The 22,468-nt window shown below is 48.6% G+C and overlaps 1 protein-coding gene across 1 annotated transcript in view; it reads right to left on the reverse strand.

Moving 5' to 3' along the window:
- The window catches only part of LOC144952854 (elastase-1-like), a 55,966-nt gene that overhangs the window by 15,784 nt on the left and 17,714 nt on the right, over window positions 1-22,468 (reverse strand). Inside the window, exons 3-4 of the mRNA XM_078883325.1 lie at window positions 22,331-22,440; window positions 7,601-7,729 (exon numbers count right to left, since the gene is read on the reverse strand). Coding sequence (XP_078739451.1) covers window positions 7,601-7,729; window positions 22,331-22,440 — 239 coding nt within the window. The remainder of the gene's footprint in view (window positions 1-7,600; window positions 7,730-22,330; window positions 22,441-22,468) is intronic.

Genomic DNA, 22,468 nt, shown 5'->3' on the forward strand with positions numbered 1-22,468 from the left:
ACTTAGTACTCGGGTGACAAACACCCACTTAGCTACTTGGCGACTAACGCCCACTGAGCTACTCGGATGACCAACATCCACTTAGCTACTCGGCGACTAACGCCACTGAGCTACTCGGATGACCAACATCCACTTAGCTACTCGGCGACTAACGCCACTGAGCTACTCGGCTTCACTAGGTCTTCAGCTCCGTCTTCGGGTCTTCAACTGGGTAACTCTCCCCGAGTGCTCTCGCGCGTCCCCCTTTATACCCCACCTGCGGACGTCGCTGCGAGCACCCACTTATTCGACCAATCGCCGGGTGCTGGCTACGATCCTCTTTTCCCACATCTCATCATGCCTCACCACTCACTCCGCGCCGCCTCGTCATCTGTCACTCCCGGCCCGCGCGTCCACACCACGCCCACAACGCGTGCCCAACCCCGCACCCCGCGCCGCCCCGTGATCCATCACTGTCACAGTCGGCGCACGTCAATACCACCACTACATCACCCCCTACCACATAGCTCGCAGCCGCCCCGGCTGCTACAAAAATATACAAACCCTCCCTGTGTGCCCCGTAACACAACACAACAACAAGAACAACAACTAAGCTAACAACACAACACGACGCGAACACCACCATCCGCAACCCTCAACCAATGCCACCGCGACAATAGAACAATATATACAAACCGGCGAGTGACAATAGCAATGTGTATACAAAAAAATAAATGGAAAAATGTTTTTTTTTCTTTCGACTCGTGCAGTGTCCCCTTTTCTTCCGAGCGTCCCTACAACGGGACATTACCCCGGCAGAGGGGAACACCGGCCGAGCTCGGTGTAGAGCACAAAAAAACCGTCCTCATGAAAATTGTTGAGACCTAGCCCGAGTCCGCCTTGCCGGTCCGTCGTACGGCACCAGACGCGGTTGAACGTCCGGTGGTGCCGGCGGTTCAGGAAGACATCGGCCAGGCATCGAGGACTCGTGCGTGCCCCGGGGTTCAGGCTCTCGACGGTCAGCAGCCGTCAAGCCCGAGGCACCTGGGGGTGGGTCAGGTGGAGACACGTGAGGAGCAGCCTGCGACACCTCCCTCCCCGAGTCGACGGTCACATCACACGCCCGGTCATCACGGCACAGAACGGGGTCACACGGTGCCGCATAGGGCTTCAGTCGGGAGGGGTGCACATACCAACGGCGTTTCCCCCATTTAATCTGTATACTCTGGGGCCGTGCAACCCGCACAATTTCCACCGGTCCCCTCCAAGGTCTCAACAACTTGGGGGACGTAGCCAACGGTGCATGTGGACAATGCAGCCAGGCCTTATCGCCTGGTTTCCAATCATGCGTATGCACCCTCCGCTCATGCAATTTCTCGTTTGCAATTTGCCGCGACCGCGAATTCAACCTTGCCGCCTCGCGCGCTTCAGTCAATTTGGCGATATTAAATTTGATGTGGTCTGCCAATTTAGATTTTGCACGTGGCTGGGAAATCCCCAGTTGGACGTCCATGGCCGGATCGGCCTCCCGCCCATACATAAGAAAAAATGGGGAAAACCCCGTCGCTGCATGAGGGGCCATTCGATAGGCCGCGAGTACCCCCGGCACCTGTAAGTCCCAATCAACCTGATCGTCGCAGACCTGCTGGCACAACATAGACGTAATCGTCCTGTTCAGACGCTCAACCATCCCGTCAGTCTGCGGGTGGTAGGGGGAAGTACGCACTTTCTTTGTACCCAACAGGTCGCACACCTCGCGCAACAAAACGCTCGAAAAATTCTTCCCTTGATCCGTCAGCAAGCGTTCGGGGGCGCCCTTGTCCAACACATAACCCTGGACAAAGGCGTCCGCCACCGCCGCAGCCGACTGGTTGGCGAGCGGCCATGCCATAGGCCATCGGGTGAAGTATTCCACGCCAACCAGCAGGAACCTATTTCCCCTTGGTGTAACCGGAAAGGGCCCCAAGATGTCCAACGCTACCAATTCGTTTATACGCGAAACCTGAATGGATTGCAGCGGTGGATTAGCTGCAAATGGTGGCGGTTTCCTCTTGGCGCACCCTACGCATCCCTTAAGAATATTCGCCACGTCGTTACCCATCCCCGGCCAATAATAGTCTCGCTGGATTAGGGCGAGCGTTTTGTGAAAACCCAGATGCATGAGCCGTTCATGAGCTGCCAGAACAACCCTACCCCGCATAGCAACAGGCACAACGAGCACGTGACGCCGGGACATGTTGTCCCACCTCATCAAAAGGCCCTGTCTGCACACCCAGGAACCGACCCGCGCCTCCCCTTCTTCGGGAGCGCCAACTTTCCGACGCAGCGTAAGTAGGGAGCTGTCGGACATCTGGAGGCGGCCCCACTCAATGAGGGGCAACGACAACAGCGAATCCCTCCCCGTGGGGGCGTCCTCTCCCGGGGTGTCAGTGGCGGCGAGCGCAACTCCCGGGGTGCCGGCGACCGGGGGTTTGCACCACGCTGATCCCAACAAACATGTGCAGTCCGTGCACGGCGGCAACCGCGACAAGGCGTCCGCGTTTGAGTGCCGCAGCCCCTTGCGGTAAATCGTCGTGAATTGGTAGTCTTGAAGGACCTCCAACCATCGGGACAATTGGCCCGATGGCTGTGCCACGCGCATAGCGTATTGTAGAGCCGCATGGTCCGTCCGGACCGTAAAATGACGGCCGTAAAGATACGGCCTGAATTGCTGTATAAAAACCACAATGGCTAACAATTCACGACGAGTTACGCAATAGCGTTGTTCTGCGGGGGAAAGAACCCTACTACCGTAGGCGACCACCCGTTCAACCCCCCCGACCAACTGTGAGAGCACCCCCCCGATACCCGTATTGCTGGCGTCCGTGTCAAGCAAAAACGGTTGTGTGAAATCGGGGTAACACAAGGGGGGAGCCTGCACCAAAGCGTCACGGAGGGAGCAGAACGCATCCTCCTCCTCTGCCCCCCAGTGAAACCTCACACCCTTAGCCGTCAAAGCGTGCAGGGGCTTGGCTATGGTGGCAAATTGCTTGACAAAACGACGGTAATAGGAGGCAAAACCAATGAAACTACGAACCTCCGTGACCGAGGTTGGCGTTGGCCATGAGCTGACGCAATGCGTCTTAGCAGGGTCCGTCGAGATCCCTGAACGACTCACGATATGGCCCAAATACCTGACCGATTCCCGAAGCAGAAAACAATTAGCCGGTTTAAATTTTAGCTTAGCGGAACGCATCCTGAGGAACACCGCTCTCAGTCGCTGGAGGTGCTCCTCGAAAGTCCGACTAAAGACGATAATATCGTCAAGATAAATCAAACAGGTATCCCATTGGAGGCCCGACAAAACCAATTCCATGAGTCTCTGGAACGTGGCGGGAGCGGAATGTAAGCCCATGGGCAAACGGTTGAATTCAAAAAGGCCCCCAGGTGTCCGGAAAGCAGTTTTAGGTTTAGACTCGTTATCGAGTGGCAATTGCCAAAATCCAGAAAGCAGATCGAGTGTGGAAAAAAACTGCGCTCCCGCCAAGGCATCCAGCGACTCATCCATCCTGGGGAGCGGATACGCATCCGCCATCGAGATTTTGTTTAAGCGGCGGAAATCGACACAAAACCGCAAGGACCCGTCCTGTTTCTTTACTAGGACGATAGGAGCACCCCACGGACTAGAAGAGGGCGAAATGATATCGGCCGCCAACATATCATTAACCGCCGATTGCACATGTTCCTTCTCGGCCGGGCTGAGCCGGAAGGGATTCTGACGAATAGGGGCCGCGTCCCCTGTAGCTATGTGGTGGCGCAACAGGTCAGTGCAGCCGATATCGTACTTATGTTTGCTGAACACGTCAGCAAACTCGATGAGCAAACCCCTCAATGCTCCCAATTGCACCCCGGACAAGTTAGCAGAACCCGCACACAGCGAGTCCAACCATTCAGTCAGTCCCCTCATCACTTTGAGGATGCGACTCGACAGTAAAATCTGCTTGAGCCACGAGCCGTTCCTCAACGGGCAGCGGCGCGGCGTGAGCCAGCACCGTTCCCTGCGCAATTACGGCCGGCCGCGACCCCGTATTCAGGACCATTACGAACGGCTCACTGTCCCCTCTCACCACGGTTTGAGCAACCGCTAAGTCGAGGCCCTTACTGGCTCTGTTTGACGGCCCCAACAGCACCCCCTGTGCCTCCGCACCCACCTCGAGTGGCTTCCTGAACCGAAGGGGTACTAACATTTGCGATCCCGGGGGTACCCGTACAGTGTGAGTCGCCAGCGCCTGCACCGTCGCACAAACCGTGCGCACTTTGATAGGGCTCGACAAGAAGGCAACCCGCCGACCTGACGGAAGCTCTATGCAGGCCTGATCAATAAGAATTTTGATGGGCATTTTTGACAAAAAGTCCGTACCTAGCAAACAGGGAACGGCCAGCGATGATGATACAAAAATAGGGCCCGCTAATTTAATGTCCCCAATGCAAATAGTCGCCCGAATCTGGCCGATGATCCCCAGGGATCCCCCATTCGCCGCATAAAATGGCACGTCTACTGGCAGAAGGGGTCTACTTTGGACGGGAAGAATGTTATAAATAAGGTCCGAGATGATGGTGGCCGACGCACCCGTGTCAACAAGCACCCGGACCTCAACCCCGTCAATGAACCCCGTTACCACGGACGACCCGGCTGACGCAGCCACGATCCTGTGGGCCAATTCGGACCACTCGACTGCTTGCGGGCCGCGTACGGACCCCCCTCGCCGAATTGAACCCCCGGCACCCAGCCGCGAACCCCCCACCGCGAAGCGGCGACCCGAATGTGCCGTGTTTGTGGACCGAACGTGTGAGGTGCCGCGACTTGCCGGGTTTTGTTGGGATGACTTGTGGCCCTGGTCGTCGTCCCGACGTGGTCCTGCGGCGCGCGGACGCGGGGCCCGGCACCCGGCTGCGACGTGACCCCGAAGGCCGCAGTTGTAGCAGACGACGGACGTCGTAGGTTTCGGTTGCTCCAGCTTGCGGGGCGAACGTGTGGGCGAACGACCTCCCGTTCTCCACTCCCCCGGACGCGATGCAGCGAAGGCCTGCTCCTGCACCGCAGCTGGCTGAGGCTCGGCGATCGTGGCTGCCAGTACCGCGTTCCCCGCCGAATTGCAGACGACCCCCGGCCTGCGTTTGAGGACCTCGTACGCGTGAATGCTCGTGGCGATCGCCAGGGAGCAGATCTCCATCTCGTCTGCCACGTTGATGGGGACCCCCAACTCGTGGGCCAACACCAGCAGCTGCTCCGTCACCATGGCGTCCTTCCCCTCCTTATCCATGCGGGGAAAAGCCGCGTCCGCCAAGGCGAGCAGTGCCGTGCGGTAGGCTAGCGTCGTTTCCCCAGCCACCTTCCGCCGATCGTAGAACTGGTGGCGACACGTGGAGGGCGGCCCGAACACCTTCGCCATCAGGTGTAGTGCGGCCTGGAGCGTAGAGCGGGACGACCTTGCAGCAGATGTGAAGGCTGCAAGCGCGTCGTCGTCAAGCATCGCTGGCAACGCACGCAGGGCAGTGGTGTCGGACCACCCCGACATCTCCTGATGAGCGAGGAACCTTCGTTGGAAGGCTCCCCAGTCGCCCCCATCCGCCTTGAACGCCGACAGCGCGGGCAATCTTTGCTGGAGGACCCGATCGTCGTCGACGTCGGAGAGATTTTCCCGCGCTCCGCTGGAGTTGTGTAAAATGTCGGCTCGGTTGTCAGGCACAAAATGGAGGGCTCCGGCGCGCGCTGATGACGTGGGCTGCGCTGCGCGGAGGTGTCCGGCCACGTGGCGTCCGTCTTTCCCGCCAATCAATGGCGGCCCCTCAAAAACGGCGGGAACTTCCAGACTTTCGGCGCGAAGCGCCTTTTGGCGGGATCCCGCCAGCCTCGCTCCTTCCTCCAACCCCGCAGCCGTTTTCTCGGCCGCTGGAACGGAGATCTCGGCCAAGATTGCAGCGGCGGCGAGCAGCAACTCCGCCAACCGGGAGTGTGCGTCTTGGAGGCTGGTGTCGGAGGCAAGCGGAGCGTCGGCCATCACCGCGAAGTGCTGCATCGGCGGCAACTCCTCGTCCTCTACTCCCGAGGTCGGTGTCCCCGGTACGCCGTCGTCATCCCGACCTCGCTCGTGGGTACGGGTAGTCTTCCTTGTGTCCATACTTCTTGAAGACAGGTTTACTTCTGACGCCAGTTGTAATGTAGTAACTCCACGGGAGACGACTTCACGGGTAACACACTCTTTATTTTATCAAACTTGGTTACAGGTGACTAACACCTACTTTGTATCTCGGGTGACAAACACCCACTTAGCTACTTGGCGACTAACGCCCACTGAGCTACTCGGATGACCAACATCCACTTAGTACTCGGGTGGCAAACACCCACTTAGCTACTTGGCGACTAACGCCCACTGAGTTACTCGGATGACCAACATCCACTTAGTACTCGGGTGACAAACACCCACTTAGCTACTTGGCGACTAACGCCCACTGAGCTACTCGGATGACCAACATCCTCTTAGCTACTTGACGACTAACGCCACTGAGCTACTCGGATGACCAACATCCACTTAGTACTCGGGTGACAAACACCCACTTAGCTACTTGGCGACTAACGCCCACTGAGCTACTCGGATGACCAACATCCACTTAGCTACTCGGCGACTAACGCCACTGAGCTACTCGGATGACCAACATCCACTTAGCTACTCGGCGACTAACGCCACTGAGCTACTCGGCTTCACTAGGTCTTCAGCTCCGTCTTCGGGTCTTCAACTGGGTAACTCTCCCCGAGTGCTCTCGCGCGTCCCCCTTTATACCCCACCTGCGGACGTCGCTGCGAGCACCCACTTATTCGACCAATCGCCGGGTGCTGGCTACGATCCTCTTTTCCCACATCTCATCATGCCTCACCACTCACTCCGCGCCGCCTCGTCATCTGTCACTCCCGGCCCGCGCGTCCACACCACGCCCACAACGCGTGCCCAACCCCGCACCCCGCGCCGCCCCGTGATCCATCACTGTCACAGTCGGCGCACGTCAATACCACCACTACACCAGCACTAGAAGGAGCTCTATATGATATTTGGTTCACAGATATGGTGGGTGGGGAAAGGTGGATATACCCACAATTAATGTCATCATATAGGACCTGACGATCGATTGTGCTGTGTACATTTTACTGCTAGGTGAGTAGAGGTGAGAGCATAAAAAAACGTCTTAATTTATCCAACTGCCATGCCAGGAGATCGAATAAAACTGGGGACCTCTGAATTGCAAGACCAATGTGATAACCATTGTACCACTATGGCAGCTCCATTTGTTTCTTAATTTAATAAAATATAAAACACACGGTTATTGCTCTATACAATCCTGTATGTGCGGGAAACTTGTAACTGATTGTTCTTCACCATGTTTTTGAATGTGGTTACCTGTAACACAAAATCAACTATTTTAACAATTTAAAAGTGGAAAAAATTAAAATGTTCCCCAACTCCATCGACCCACGCTGACCAGCGTGGTAGTGTATGCCCATATAACCTACACATCCCGCCATAGGTGTGATGAAGCCCTTATCCAACAGTGGATTGACCAATGGGCTATACATGTATATACGTACCCATAGTCTACAAAGCTTGCATTCCATCTCGGATGGACGTGTGTATTCTTGATTTGCACATGAAGTTGTCCCTCTTCAAACATTTGCAAATTGTGTTTTCCAAGAAACACGGACTGAGAATAATTAGTGCTGTGGGAGATAAAGGGCAGCAGGAGATTAGAAGGATTAATGAGGTACAAGGATCGGGCGCTCACTTAATAACAGTTCTTGGTTTAAAAAAGAAACACATTCACTCCGGCCCTACCCTGTGGCCGAAATGTCTGATGCATGACAGTCAATCCATTTTTGTTTTATTATGAGAGCTGGAATTCAGCGAAATTATGAAAAATCCAAAATGTATTTGATGATTTATTTCGTACAGTCATTGTTGATCGCATTTAGACCATTAATTCATCACACTTTGGAACTGCGTTTAATCACGCCTCTGTGTAAGTTCATGGGTCTCTAGGTAAGACATGGGGTGACCAGGTGGCAGACTGTCCACACGTGCGCCTGGTATGTATGTATGTATGTTGAATTTCTTTCTGACTGTGCGTAGCCAACCATTCTAATCGGAGGTGTGGGGGAAGGACAACAAACTAATTACTAAAAGCAGTTATAAAGAAATGGGTTTCCAATCTAGATTTTCGCAAAAGCCACTGCGAGGATGACCAGAGTTTATATGATAGATTATGCTCCTTGACGAGATCAACAATGTTTTGTGGTTCATTTATGGCAAGCACTTTGTGTGTCATGAGTGAGACGTTATAATGTATTCGTTCAGCAACCTGAAGCCAATGCAGCTTAGGAAACACCGGACGGAAGCTGTGCATTCTGTGTGGAGTTTGTCCGTTCAAACCTGTAGAGTGTGAGAGTAAGTGTTTGATGTTTAGGATGGACAGTCCATCACACAGTGCAGGAAACTGCGACAGGAAATGAAGGAGGTGTGGGAGCGTGGCGATGAGCTGTCAGAAGCTGTGAGTCCCAGGCTACAATGGACTCACCTCGCCACATAAAGGGGTGGCGAGGAATAGTTGTAGCGTTGGCTTACCCTCCACCAAAGACGAATATCAGTGGAAGGATACAGTCAAGGCTGATTAGTCAGATGCATTCTATTACCTCCCTATCCCAGGTGATGGCTAAAGTGCCCCTTAGGATAAAGTAATCTTGCTCGGTGACTTTAATTCTAAAGTAGGTCATGACGCAGGCACCATGGCCAGAGTGATTGAAAAGCATGTGCCAGACCAGGTCAATAACAATGGTGGGAGGCAATTCGAATTCTGTGCAGCCCATGGGCCTCTACTCACCAACACAATGTACGAGCATTGGCACATCCATACAATATTATTTATCCACGCCGGAACCAGGCAAGAACATGTGATGGACTATATAGTGATGGAAAAGCGAATGAAGGCCCATGTCCTCCACACCAGGACCTACTATGGGGTTAATCTGTCCACTAATCATCGACTTTTTATTTCTGTGGTGGTGGGCATCCACTTGGGACACCACTCAAACCCACAATAGCCTGGTCTTGGCTTGCTGATAAAAGTTGCAAGCAAAAATTTCATCATCGTTTTCAGCTGTGGCTGTTTTTTACCCCTTCCTCATGATGCCGAGGGAAAATGGGTGAGAGTTTAGGTCTGTAACTGCATTTTGTAGGCACTTCAGAACTCATTAGAAGCCCTGGCTGATGGGGGGAGGTTTCCGGATAGCTTAGTTAAAACGACAAGCCCACTCTCACCATCTACAACATCTGACATCGGAGAAAGGACGTTTGAAGGGCCATGCAGCACTGCAGGGTTGAGGGGTGATATTGAGTTGCTGAGGAGATTGATCCTGCCTTAGTAGCAAGCAATCAAGTATCGCTAATTAATTAAGCGGATGAAATTGATATCTTCATTGGCGTTCCTCAAAAGGTGCAGAGATTCGAAGGTAATACCAAACGCAGTTAAAATAACACATCACATAAAGTCTTCTAAAGCTAACAAAATACTACACAAAGCTAGCGAATTATTATTAATAGAGAGAATACAACACAACAGGAGTGAATTATACAACATTTTTGAATCGCTAAAGCATTTACATTTAAATATAAGCAATAGTGTGTCCATGCATGATTGGAATATAATCGACACTATAACACAACAATCGGCTGATAATGTGTTTAATCTAACAAATGCTAACCAAATTAACACATTTTCTATACTTTACAATAAACAAATCCCTATTAAAAACGAACAATTTAAAAACAAAACCGTAATGAACTTGACTAACACTGATTTCACCACTGACATGATTTCTGTCCTTTCTAAAGGCCTTAACTTTGCCGTTACCCCACGCACAATTCCAGTGGATGAGATAATAGCTGAGGTAGAATCAGCAGTAAGACTCCTTCCACATAATGAGGCAGAGATGACTAGACACGAGGTTGCCAAAATAATTGAGAATAGTAAAGTACCAAAAGTAAATATTAGCTCGAACGAGGCAAAAGCCTTAAGAGAGCTTCGTTTAAATAAAGATATCAAAATCCTAGCAGCTGATAAGGGCCGCACTACTGTAGTGATGTAACGAGCAGATTATGATAATAAAATTAAAGATTTATTAGAGGGAAGTACTACATTAAAATTAAACGAGATCCAACTAATACTTTGGAACGTAAGACTACTGCAATCATTGCAAATTCATTAATCCCAAAAAATGAGCAATTCCTAATTAAGCCAAGGGCTTCAAAACCACCTAGACTGTATGGGCTACCAAAGATCCATAAAATCGGCATCCCTTTACGACCCATAGTCAGTACAATTGGCTCTGCCACATATAAATTAGCAAAATATGTAACTAAACAAATACAGCCCTACATCGGTAGGACATCATCATTCATAAGAAATTCAGAACATCTTGTGAATATGATCAAAGATATTAAACTAAACCCTAATGATATTTGGTGAGTTTTGATGTGATTTCGCTATTCACTAAGGTTCCAGTGAGCGAGTCGCTTAAATTACTTGATACACTGGTAAAGAATACAGGTTTACCAAAAGATATTCCGAAACTCGCTGACCATTGTTTAAATAACACTTACTTCTTATGGAGAGGCGAATTCTTTAAACAAAGGGAGGGAGCAGCAATGGGCTCCCCTTTATCTCCTGCTATAGCAAATTTGTACATGGAAAACTTTGAAACCAGAGCACTTGCCTCGAGCACATTAAAAACATCCTTTTGGTTTAGATATGTGGATGACACTTTGGTTGTCTGGCCACATGGTAAAGATACACTGAACGATTTTCTAAATCATCTCAATGCACAAAACCCGGCCATTCAGTTCACCATGGAAATGGAGGTGAATAACACACTCCCGTTCCTGGATATTTTACTTGGGCATGGCCTAAATGGTAAAATAACACACAGCGTTTACAGAAAGCAAACGCACACTGATGCCTATCTGAATGCAGATTCGCATCATCACCCAGCTCAGAAATCCTCTCTTATCAAGACGCTCATACATCGGGCTAAAACAGTGTCAGATGGTGAAAGTCTAGTGAGAGAGATTAAACATGTTAAAGAAGCACTAAGACAGAATGGCTACAATAATGCTCACATTAACAGAGCACTAAATGCCAAATCACGATCGCAAAGCAACACTGCTGAAAGCGATCAGATTATCAGAAGTAACTGACAAATTAGCCCGTGTTTTGCAAAAGCAAAACATTACAGTAAGATTTGGTAGAGTCCACAACATTCAACAACTAGTAACGTGCACTAAAGACGAATTACCTAAATTATCAACAGAAGGTGTATATCGGATTAATTGTGTATGTGGCAGATGCTATATTGGATAGACAGGGCATAACGTTAGTGTAAGACTAAAAGAACACCAGAGAAATATTAAACTATCGCAAACACAACTGTCGGCAGTGGCAGAACATGCATGCCAACAGGGACACTCAATTGATTTTGACAACGTTGAAGTGTTGTGTAAAACTAGTTACTACTGGCAAAGACTAATTAGAGAATCCATTGAAATTGAGAGAAACAGAAATAACTTTAATCGCTCAGACAGCTACAGGCTTAGTGCGGCCTGGAAGTGTATTATTAAATAAGATACATTACAATTCCTTATAAGGGAAACAAACACTAACTGATTACTAATGTTGCATAATCACAATAAAACACATTCCAAATGATTACTAATCTACAACTCGCATCGTAACAATAGCCTGATTACTAATCTATATATATAAAATCGCAAATCTGTCTGTCTGTGTGTGTGTCTGTGTGTCGCCGGACCATACGCAGTTTCATTGGACGGCGGTTGCCCCTGGCAACGGGTAGCGACACATTCGCTGCCGGGTGGACGCCATTTTTAATTCCCGTTATAAATATGCGCACGCATTTGTCGTATAAACTCGATATACCCAGCGTTGCCCGGGGGGAAAATACATTTAAAATTTTATGAAAACTTTCAAACATTACATACCAATGAAAAAACAACTGTGTAACTACTTTTAAACCCGACGCGCCAAGAATCGATTCTCTGAATCGCGCAAAGGAATCGAAGGTTGTAGATTCCTTTACATTCCGACGATTCCCGTTTACTATAAGTTGCTTAAAGTCGATATAAACTGCTACGAACGGGAAATATCCGGCGTTGACCGGGGCAAAAAATGTAATTAAAAACTCCTGAAAATGTAAAAAACAATGAAAATTAAACTCTATCATTCAAAATGTAAACCCCCAACTTGCCAGGAATCGATTCTTTGAATCGCACAAAGGACTAATCGAAGGTTGTAAATTACTTTACGATCGCGCTTCCTGTTTAATATAAGTTGCTTTTAGAGTTGATATAAACTGCTACGAATGGGAAATATCCGGCGTTGACTGGGGCAAAAATATAATGGTGAGGGCGGTTGTGAGTGGCGATTGTGAGTGGTGATTAGTGAGTGGTGAGGGGAGGTTGAGTGGTGATGGTGAGTGGTGAGGGTGAGTGGTGAGGGTGTGATTGGTGAGGATGAGTGGTGAGGGAGAGTGGTGAGGGAGAGTGGTGAGGGTGAATGGTGAGGGTGAGTGGTGAGTGGTGAGGGTGAGTGTTGAGGGTGAGTGGTGAGTGGTGATTGGTGAGCGTGTCATTGGTGAGGATGAGTGGTGAGGGAGAGTGGTGAGGGAGAGTGGTGAGGGTGAATGGTGAGGGTGAGTGGTGAGTGGTGAGGGTGAGTGTTGAGGGTTAGTGGTGAGTGGTGATTGGTGAGGGGGTGATTGGTGAGGATGAGTGGTGAGGATGAGTGGTGAGGGAGAGTGGTGAGGGAGAGTGGTGAGGGTGAATGGTGAGGGTGAGTGGTGAGTGGTGAGGGTGAGTGTTGAGGGTGAGTGGTGAGTAGTGATTGGTGAGCGTGTCATTGGTGAGGATGAGTGGTGAGGGAGAGTGGTGAGGGAGAGTGGTGAGGGTGAATGGTGAGGGTGAGTGGTGAGGGTGAGTGTTGAGTGTGAGTGGTGATTGGTGAGGGTGTGATTGGTGAGGATGAGTGGTGAGGGAGAGTGGTGAGGGAGAGTGGTGAGGGTGAATGGTGAGGGTGAGTGGTGAGTGGTGAGGGGGAGTGTTGAGGGTGAGTGGTGAGGGTGAGTGGTGAGTGGTGATTGGTGAGCGTGTCATTGGTGAGGATGAGTGGTGAGGGAGAGTGGTGAGGGAGAGTGGTGAGGGTGAATGGTGAGGGTGAGTGGTGAGGGTGAGTGTTGAGGGTGAGTGGTGAGTGGTGATTGGTGAGGGTGTGATTGGTGAGGATGAGTGGTGAGGGAGAGTGGTGAGGGAGAGTGGTGAGGGTGAATGGTGAGGGTGAGTGGTGAGTGGTGAGGGGGAGTGTTGAGGGTGAGTGGTGAGCGCGTGTATGTGTACCTATGGACGGGGGGCACGTGTGTGGGGCGAGCGGTAGTGTAGTGGTTAGTGCACTGCGCTATGAACTCGGCGACCCGAGTTCGATTCCCACTTACTACCACCACCTGTGACGATCATTTGAACCGGTCCTGGGCCTCTCCTAGGTCGACTCAGCCTCAAACGAGTAACCGTGGTGTGAACATCGCCACTGGGGAGACAAAGACGGCCGGCCGTCGAGAATCCAAGTCCCGGGCGAATCCAAGTCCCGGTAGTACAATAACCCCCCCCCTCAAATCTTTGCACCTGATGAGTTAATGAGTTAATGATGACGTCACCCTGCTGCTGCTCTATATAAGAACGGGAGACACAGCAGAGCCTCACCATTCTGGCGAATTGCCCGATGATGCTGGATGCAATTACCAGCAAAACGTCGTACTCAAATTGTTAATTGTTGTGGTTTCACGCTTCAACACACTAAAGCAGTGAACTATTTGTCTTTGTCAACGTGACACTTTTTTACTGATTGGCCGTGTCGGGTGGTGGAGGGTTACGACACATTTATAAATAACGCGATCTAAACCCAAAAACGTTGATTATGAATAATATTGGTCGCGAAAGCCTACGTGTTAAACTGTGTAATGCTGTGTGGTAGCTATATTGTTGTTTTATATATATAGTACCTTCAACCAAGGCGCTTTACAACAATTATAAAATAGTACCTAAGATGATAGTGGTTAAAATAAAGAGTGGAGTTATTGAAAGTGGTGTAGTTATGGTGACAGGTGGACAGATGGGAGAGGTTAAGAAGTGTTTGGGGTAGTGATAGAGATAGGGTTGGTATCGGCCTGGCCGGAGTTGGGGGACGAGGGCAGGGCTTAGCAGTAGGATGGGCAAGGACAAAGAGATGGGTATTAATGGGGGAATGGAAGCAGGTGGTGAATGTGATTGTTTTATGTGCAGTTGGTTCCAGTGAAGGGTATGAAGAAGGGAAAGGTATGAGAGTGTAACTGGGAGGAGGGTGAGAGAGACAGAGGGGGATAGTCGAGATTAGAAGCATAGAAGGAGGGATAGGACATCGTAAGATATGAGGCAAGCAAGATAATGTGGGGCAAGACAATGGAGGGGTTTATAACTAGAGTGAGAAATTGAAATAGATGGTGACCGTAGACAGGGAGCCAGTTGAGTTGGCAAAGTAGAGCAGAAATGTGGGAATTGTCGGGGAGGCTAAAATTATACAGGATGTGGCATTTTGTAACTGTTGGAGAGGACTGAAGGTGTAGGCATGAAGGCCGAGGAAAAGAGAATTGCAATAATACGAGGGAGTGAATCAGAATCTTCATTTATCTTTGATCAGTCCAATGAGCTATGAAGCTCTTTTTCACAGATGTTCAGTAGGAGTTTAGCAGCAGAGAGCGACATTGGGAGACGGATTTTACGAATATTGAACAGGTGAAAGTGGCATGTGGGGGTAGTGGTGTTGTATCTATGCCCTGTTTTCCGTTATTAATATTAAGAATAATTAAGAAAAAAAAGATGTTTTTTTTATATCTATATATTTTTTTAAATTAAATAATGAAAACAACCCACTTCTCCTCACAAGCACACCAGTAATCTATGAAACATGGAGGGCCATTAAAACGACGAATTCGGTCACAGAGAGGTCATAGACATCCAGATGGACAAAAGATCGATGGACTAACCTCCCAAGACATCTGGAGATGTACATATAAGGTGCAGAGTAAAGGATAATAACGGTTGCAACTCGTGTTTTCCTTAACGTTTTCCTTACCGAAAAGTAGAAACTTAACAAAAAGAATTAACCAACAAACAATAGGGGCTTTTTATTAGTAATTCCCTTATATTACTCGTATTCACCACATACATATTATTTATAATTATATGTTTCCTATCTATATAACCTTCCTAAAAACTAAAGAGTACGAATTCCAGAAAGTGTAAGTGGAAACTTAGTTACACTTAACCTCAGGACATTAAAATATAACTCAGAATAAAACACCAATCTCTGGAGAACTAAACTTGGCGAAGCCCTCAAAATAATGATGTAACGAGGATCATTACGAATATTCATTAAACATAGACAAATAATAACCACGATACTAAGACCGAGGGAACTGATAAGAAATATCAAGAATAAATGTAACACACAGAACCACATAGGGTATTGCATAAATCTCCTCGACCAGCTTTGTCTTCCAGCGGGGTCTGGCCTCGGGATGACCCACGCAGGGCAAGCAAGGAGGGAGCCAAAGGTCACAAGGGGGGAGTTTGTGCTGACATTCCAAGGACATCTGTTTTTTTCTGTTTGTTTTCTCTCGCAAGAGACGCGGAGAGAGGAGAGGGTGTTCACGTTTTTAAGTTAAACACGCGCAGGGTGCTCCGACGACGGAGCACAGCCGTCTTTGTCTCCCCGCAGCACGGACAGCAAGATTTGCACACGTGAGCAAATAACATTTTCCATGGGGAGATCGGGCCACGATGAAATGCCGTGAACACGGTTACGGCATACCTTGGGTCGCTTGCAATCAAATCACCATGATACGAAGCAGACAATGAGTCATTTTAACTTCCAAACCAAAAACAACTTAAGCTGTGTGAGACAAGGACATAACGCCCAGAGCGAGGGAGGGGATCATTAAGCTCGCTTAACGCGTAGGTTTCGCGACAAATTATTCATAATCAAAACGTGTATTGTGTGGCCTCGGTGCGAACGCGAATCGTCGGTCTGGCTAATGGATAAATCATGTGTGCCATCAATTCGCAAAGAAGCCCCACCCCTCCTTCCAGAATGATTACACAGCTGTGTCTTTAAAACTAATAAACACACACACACGACACATACGGACGCACACGACACACGACACACACGGACGCAGATGTGTTCACCCTCACAGGAAGATATATGACACGGCCTTTGAACAACTCGGGAAAACTCAGTGAATTTTCCCGATATAAGCCGAGGAAAAATCCATTCAACTCAGATCTTCAGGGCTTCGGCCCCATCACAGATCTCCACGGGGCTTCGGCCTCCATCTCCTCTCGTCGCCGCCAACGAAGAAGCTCTTTCGTCATCCAGAAGGACGAGGTTCGCGGGGTGGCGACGTGCATCGCCAAGCCAAAGTGCTCGCCTGCCGTTCATGAGTGAACGAGCCTCAACCCCCCTTGTCGTGCCGCCACGCCGAGGTGCTCGCCTGCCGCACACGAGTGAACGAGCTCAGCCCCCTTGCCGTGCTGCCACGCCGAGGTGCTCGCCTACCCGCGCAAACGAGCGCGGCCGCGCCGTCAGTCATTGTACGGGGTCAGCCGAGGGAGGAGTCGGAAAGCGAGCCGCTCACCGCAGCCGCGCAAGCCAGAGGGTCCTTCTCCGAAAGTCGTTCGTACCCACAACTTCCCCCCACCCATAGACCCACACACGCACGCATCGACGCCCCACTCACCTATGAGACTATCCTATCTGTTTCACCCTTACCATCGTATCAACCCTAGTCAATTATCAGAAGACTGATTATCAACTACATGAACCATCAGCTGGCCATGAGGAATCGTGGCCCATCGAGTGATTAAGAGTCCGTCGGTTATAAGAGTGAGGTTATTTTCCTTGCCTTTTCTTTTGTTCCGCTCATCGCATAGGCGATCAATAGATTCATCGAGGCAAACTCAAACTCTCGGAATCCTCATTACAAATCGACCCATATACAGAGAGAGAATATCTTGTCAGAGAATCTCGCCGAAGAATTAATCAAAGCAGAGCCGATACTCTCTCTCACAACACGCATCCACCCACCCTCGTCTCAAACATTTCGTTAAAAGGATTTTATGCTTGCCGATTAATCTATCGACGTATACTTTCGCCTCTGGGGTATAATAAGTTGCTTTTATTGCCTTCATATGGATATCGTCGCATGTCCGTTTAAAACTCCGCCAGTCGCCGGTTGTGCTCGATACATGGGGGAACTACTGAGATGTCTGGTGGGAAAGTAGAATTACGGTTGTTAGAAGAGTTTTAGTCATTCAATTTCGTTAATTGTATAATCTCGCCAATGAATAAGTGTTTTAGTCATTCATTTTGGTTAATTGCATAATCTCGCCAATGAATAAGTGTTTTTAGTCATTCAATTTCGTTAATTGCATAATATCGCCAATGAATACGTGTTTTTAGTCATTCATTTTAGTTAATTGCATAATCTCGCCAATGACTAAGTGCTTTTAGTCATTCAATTTCGTTAAATGCATAATCTCGCCAATGAATAAGTGCTTTTAGTCATTCATGTTAGTTAATTGCATAATCTCGCCAATGAATAAGTGTTTTAGTCATCCATTTTCGTTAATTGCATAATCTTGCTCATGAATTTATTGACGCATGTTTGACTTGCATGCTAGAATGTCACATGTTTGTTTAGAATAAAATTGTTATCACAGAAGCCTATCGAGTGTTCCTTCCAAGTCCATGCAAAACTGTCTTATTCCCAAGAACTGTATCCTGTGATGAGATATGAAACTGGAGACCTAAAATAACATAACACACACTAGGATAATCGGTATATGTTTAATCAATGATAATCGTGTTATCCTGATTGATACAACTCTGGATAAACGAAACTAAGCCTAATTATCATAACTGCTCACATTAACATAATCGCAAGCATTCGCATAAATTACTACGATTATCTCCGTGATTATCATAATTTATGCATATAATTACACACATTAACATAATTAATGTGATTTACGCATTTTTCGGAAAATTATGAATTTTTACTATTTTTATCAAAATTTCATAATCACAACATATACAACAGTGGCAGAGATGTGGTCAATCACTCTATGCAGGGCTCTGAGTCCTCTCGGCCACAGTTATGCCCTCCCTTACTCTTTAGGTCTTTCGGTAAAGTCACGTAGATAGAAGAAGAAAAAATAAGAAAATCATGACGTTTCGATCGCAACACAAGCAATCATCAATTACCGAAAGACCCAAAGAGTATGAATTCCTGCTGTCACGAAAGCTTTAAGTCAAGATTATGTCCGCCCTTCTCTATTCTAATGAAACTTGGATTCCTTCAAAGGAAAACCTGCACTGGTTCTATACATTTAGGCTTTAATCAGAATAGATTGTTTGAGAAGCTCACATATCCTTGAGATATCTGGGCACAGTTACATCAGTGAGCTCCTCCAGAAGACGAGGCTGCATTGGCTGGGTCATGTAGCCCATATGCCCAGCCACCACTTGCCCAAGCTGCTTCTGTTTGGCCAGACAGACGGGGGATAAAATGGGCACTGCACAGGATGGAGAGGACATGAACTGATATGGTACTGGAGGATCTGAAGTTGAGTAGACTTGCCGACAACTGGTGCCAGCGATGTCAAGATCGGCTTCTATGAAAGAGGCTCACAAAATATGCTAACAGGAAGTTTGAGGCAGTTGCCCTGCAATAACAATGCGGGCAGAAAATACTCCTGGTTGGCACAGTGGGGAGCACATCTCAGTCAGTTATTTATGACACCTCCTGTAGGGTTGACCCGTAACCTTCTAGTGAGAGTGCACCTACCCTGGCACAAGTGTAATGGTGTAAATACTGCTGGAGATGAGTTGATGGAGGCAGCACGTATTTATTTATAACACCCTACAGAACAGTCATCTATACAGCCTAGGAACACAGCCTACGGCTACGCGTGCCTTACACCGGCTACGCTCTCATGTCCTCCGGCTATGTACTTCCTAGAGGAGGCTATCTGACCCAACCTAGCCAGGGTACGGGTCCCAACCATTGGCCCATCAAACCCGGCCCTGATAAGGACGTCAGGCCGTGAGTACCCAGGGTCTCACCACTGAGCCACACAGAGTCCCGGCCCTGATAAGGGCAGCAGGGCTAGGGGTCCCAGGGTCCTATCTAGCTTGCTCCGTCTTCATTCTCTGATGGGGATGAGTCTGACTATAGGAGGGAAGCTGACAACCTGGTGACCTGGTGTAGCCAGAACAACCTGGAGCTTAATGCTATTAAGACCGTGGAGATGGTTGTGGACTTCAGGAAGAATACAGCCCCACTCACCCCCATCACCCTGTGCGACTCCCCAGTCACCAATGTTGAGTCCTTCCGCTTCCTGGGCACTATTCTTTCCCAGGACCTCAAGTGGGAACTGAACATCAGCTCCCTTATCAAGAGAGCTCAACAGAGGATGTACTTCCTACGGCAGCTGAAGAAATTTTATCTGCCAAAGACAATGATGGTGTGCTTCTATACAGCCATCATTGAGTCCATCCTCACCTCCTCCACCACCGTCTGGTACGCTGCTGCTACTGCCAAGGACAAGAGCAGACTGCAGCGTATCATCCGCACTGCTGAGAAGGTGATTGGCTGTAATCTACCAACCCTTGAGGACCTGCACACTTTGAGGACCCTGAGGCGAGCGAGGAAGATTGCGGACGATTCCTCGCACCCCGGATACTCTCTGTTCCAGCTACTCCCCTCCGGTAGAAGGCTGCGGTCCATCAAGACCAAAACCTCACGTCATAAAAACAGTTTTTTCCCATCCGCTGTTGGCCTCCTCAACAAGGCCAAGGGCTTAAAATTACTTTTACACTTAAAATGACTTTTACACTTACTATAACATTTTATCTACATAATTACACCTTTCCATACTTACAACGTGTAATCTTATTTGTATTTTAGTATTTTAAGATTGTTTAATACGGCTAATTAACATTTTTCATTTCGCATTTTATAAGGTCTACTTATTCATAATTTTATAGATTTTAGCCCTTTAGTATTACTTACACTTTGTAACGTTAGTATAGTTAGAGTGTATACCTTTTATAAAAGTTTTTAAGATTCCTACTTGTTAAATGTATGCACCGCCCTGCCATAGTGAATTCCTTGTCTGTGCAAACTTACATGGCGATTAAAACCGTTTCTGATTCTGATTCTTCACTGGCTTCAACGACTCCCCGAGCGTTCACGCGCACCGCCCCATATAGCCCTCTGCCCCCGAGGGGCGGGGCTAATGCGGACGTCGGTGTAGCCACCCATGTGCGGACCGTGATGTAGACACCGGCTACGCGATGGCTCGCTTCACCACCGTACGTACCACCTCTACACAAGCACGTGGTATCATCACCACCACATAGTGATGGATGGCGACTGGTGTTCTCTTTCGGAATTTGTCTGCATGATTTCTTCCAGGTTAGCCAAACATCCCGATGTATCAGGACCATCTTAGAAGTGTGTATTCAGACGCAGTGTATCACGGGTACACTTGAATCGTATTTACTGTTGTGATAAACGGTAGGGCGGTGTATTCTCTCTGTGTGAGCTGGTGGATGAAGGGAGTTTCCTGAACTTGAGAGAATTCTTGCTCGACTGGTTGGCCAATCTTTTGATGCCCGACTAAATCAGCAGCTCAACCAAATCTTGACAGAATGATTTATATGTAGCGCCATTATTAAAGAGCTACGTGAAAGTTAGCTTGTAGGTTGAGTGGCAGTTAAGAAAAGGTAACCCCCCTGGGTATCTCGTGACTGGCGGGGTGGACCCCGGCTAGGGGCAGAGTGAGCCCCGACTCGGGCATAAAAGCCGGTCCTCTCAAAGGGACCGGCAGTTGTCGCCCACACGAAGAACTGAAGCCCATGGGGGAATAGGACACGCTGGCCGGATATCGGGTAGAAGGGGCCATACCCGGGACAACTGTTATTGCGTTTATTGTTAATTAACGTGTTGCCTCCAAGAGGAAGTCCCCTACAAGTTTGTACCTACTACATAAACATGCGAGAAGACGGGTCTGGAGGAGATGCATGGCAGAGGCTTGGTGGATAAAAGCTCTGGAGGCAGTTCAGTGCAGAGAGCCAGTAAGCATAAACTTCTCCCAGCTCGTCCAATACCAACCACCATCAGCAGGATTGACCTGACAGTGAACCCAGCCGTAAGTGCAGGTAACTCGCGCATTCTTTTTTTATCTCATTCATTTAATAACTTTAAAACGTTATGAATATTATTTCCACATGGATGATGGCAGCGGGATTTTGCCCTGTGCAAGTTTCTTATCCGGGTCGAGGCAGTGGTAGAGACCCGAGGCGACTCTTAGAGCAGCGTTTTGGGGGAACCAAAGGGTGTGGGTAGGAGAAATGATCCAGCCTAGGCCTCTAATCCCTCCCCATAGCGATAGCCAGCATGAGGCAACAGTGCTGTTCTCCAATCTGAATTGTTGCGAATATAATGCATTATACAGCTATGCTGAGTCTGTGTTTGTTGTATGTGTAATGTAATCTGAGATAACTTCACTGCACTGAGCATTTGGATGATCAGGAGTGTGAAAGGTTAAACTGAACTAAACATTTGTTTATTTTACCAGGTAAGACCAACTTAGCCATATTGCTGTTTTCAGAAGCGACATGGCCACAAATGATATCCCAATGAAGTAGCTTATTGTGTGGACATTTATAGCAGCCAAATACTCTCTGGGAATGTTTCCACATGTGGAGGGAAAACCGGAGGACCCGGAGAAAAATGCACGTGACCACGGGGAAAACACGATACTCCAAATATACAGTTATGCAAGCAAAGAGTAAAACTGCTCAAACTCCAAAACAACCTTGCTCGTTGCTTTATCGTGCCCGTACACGTCATCACGTGTGCCATGCTGCCAATTGCCCTGCATCGTAATTTACCGTGGTGGAAGAAATACATGAATGATGCTGGAAACGGACTGGCCACCAAGCAGTCCATCGTTTTTTGGATAAGTAATTAATATCGGTCACTGGGCTGAGATTTTGCGAGGTGGTAGACGTGACGTCTTTGCATTTCATTGTCACACGGGAAAAACATTAACGGTAATGTGTGGTGTCTGCTATAGGCATTGAATTGGTCACTCACTTTATGCAATGGGCAGCAGTTAGCACCCATTCAGTGTTGAGGAGAACGCCTCCACACGTGTGGTAGATTGCATCAGGCCTTTCGGGATTCAATGCAGCCACGAGTGAGATCTGCAATGACATCACAATATACGTGAGA

The sequence above is a fragment of the Lampetra fluviatilis genome, chromosome 70 (genome assembly GCF_964198595.1).
Source record: "Lampetra fluviatilis chromosome 70, kcLamFluv1.1, whole genome shotgun sequence".
Taxonomy (NCBI): domain Eukaryota; kingdom Metazoa; phylum Chordata; class Hyperoartia; order Petromyzontiformes; family Petromyzontidae; genus Lampetra; species Lampetra fluviatilis.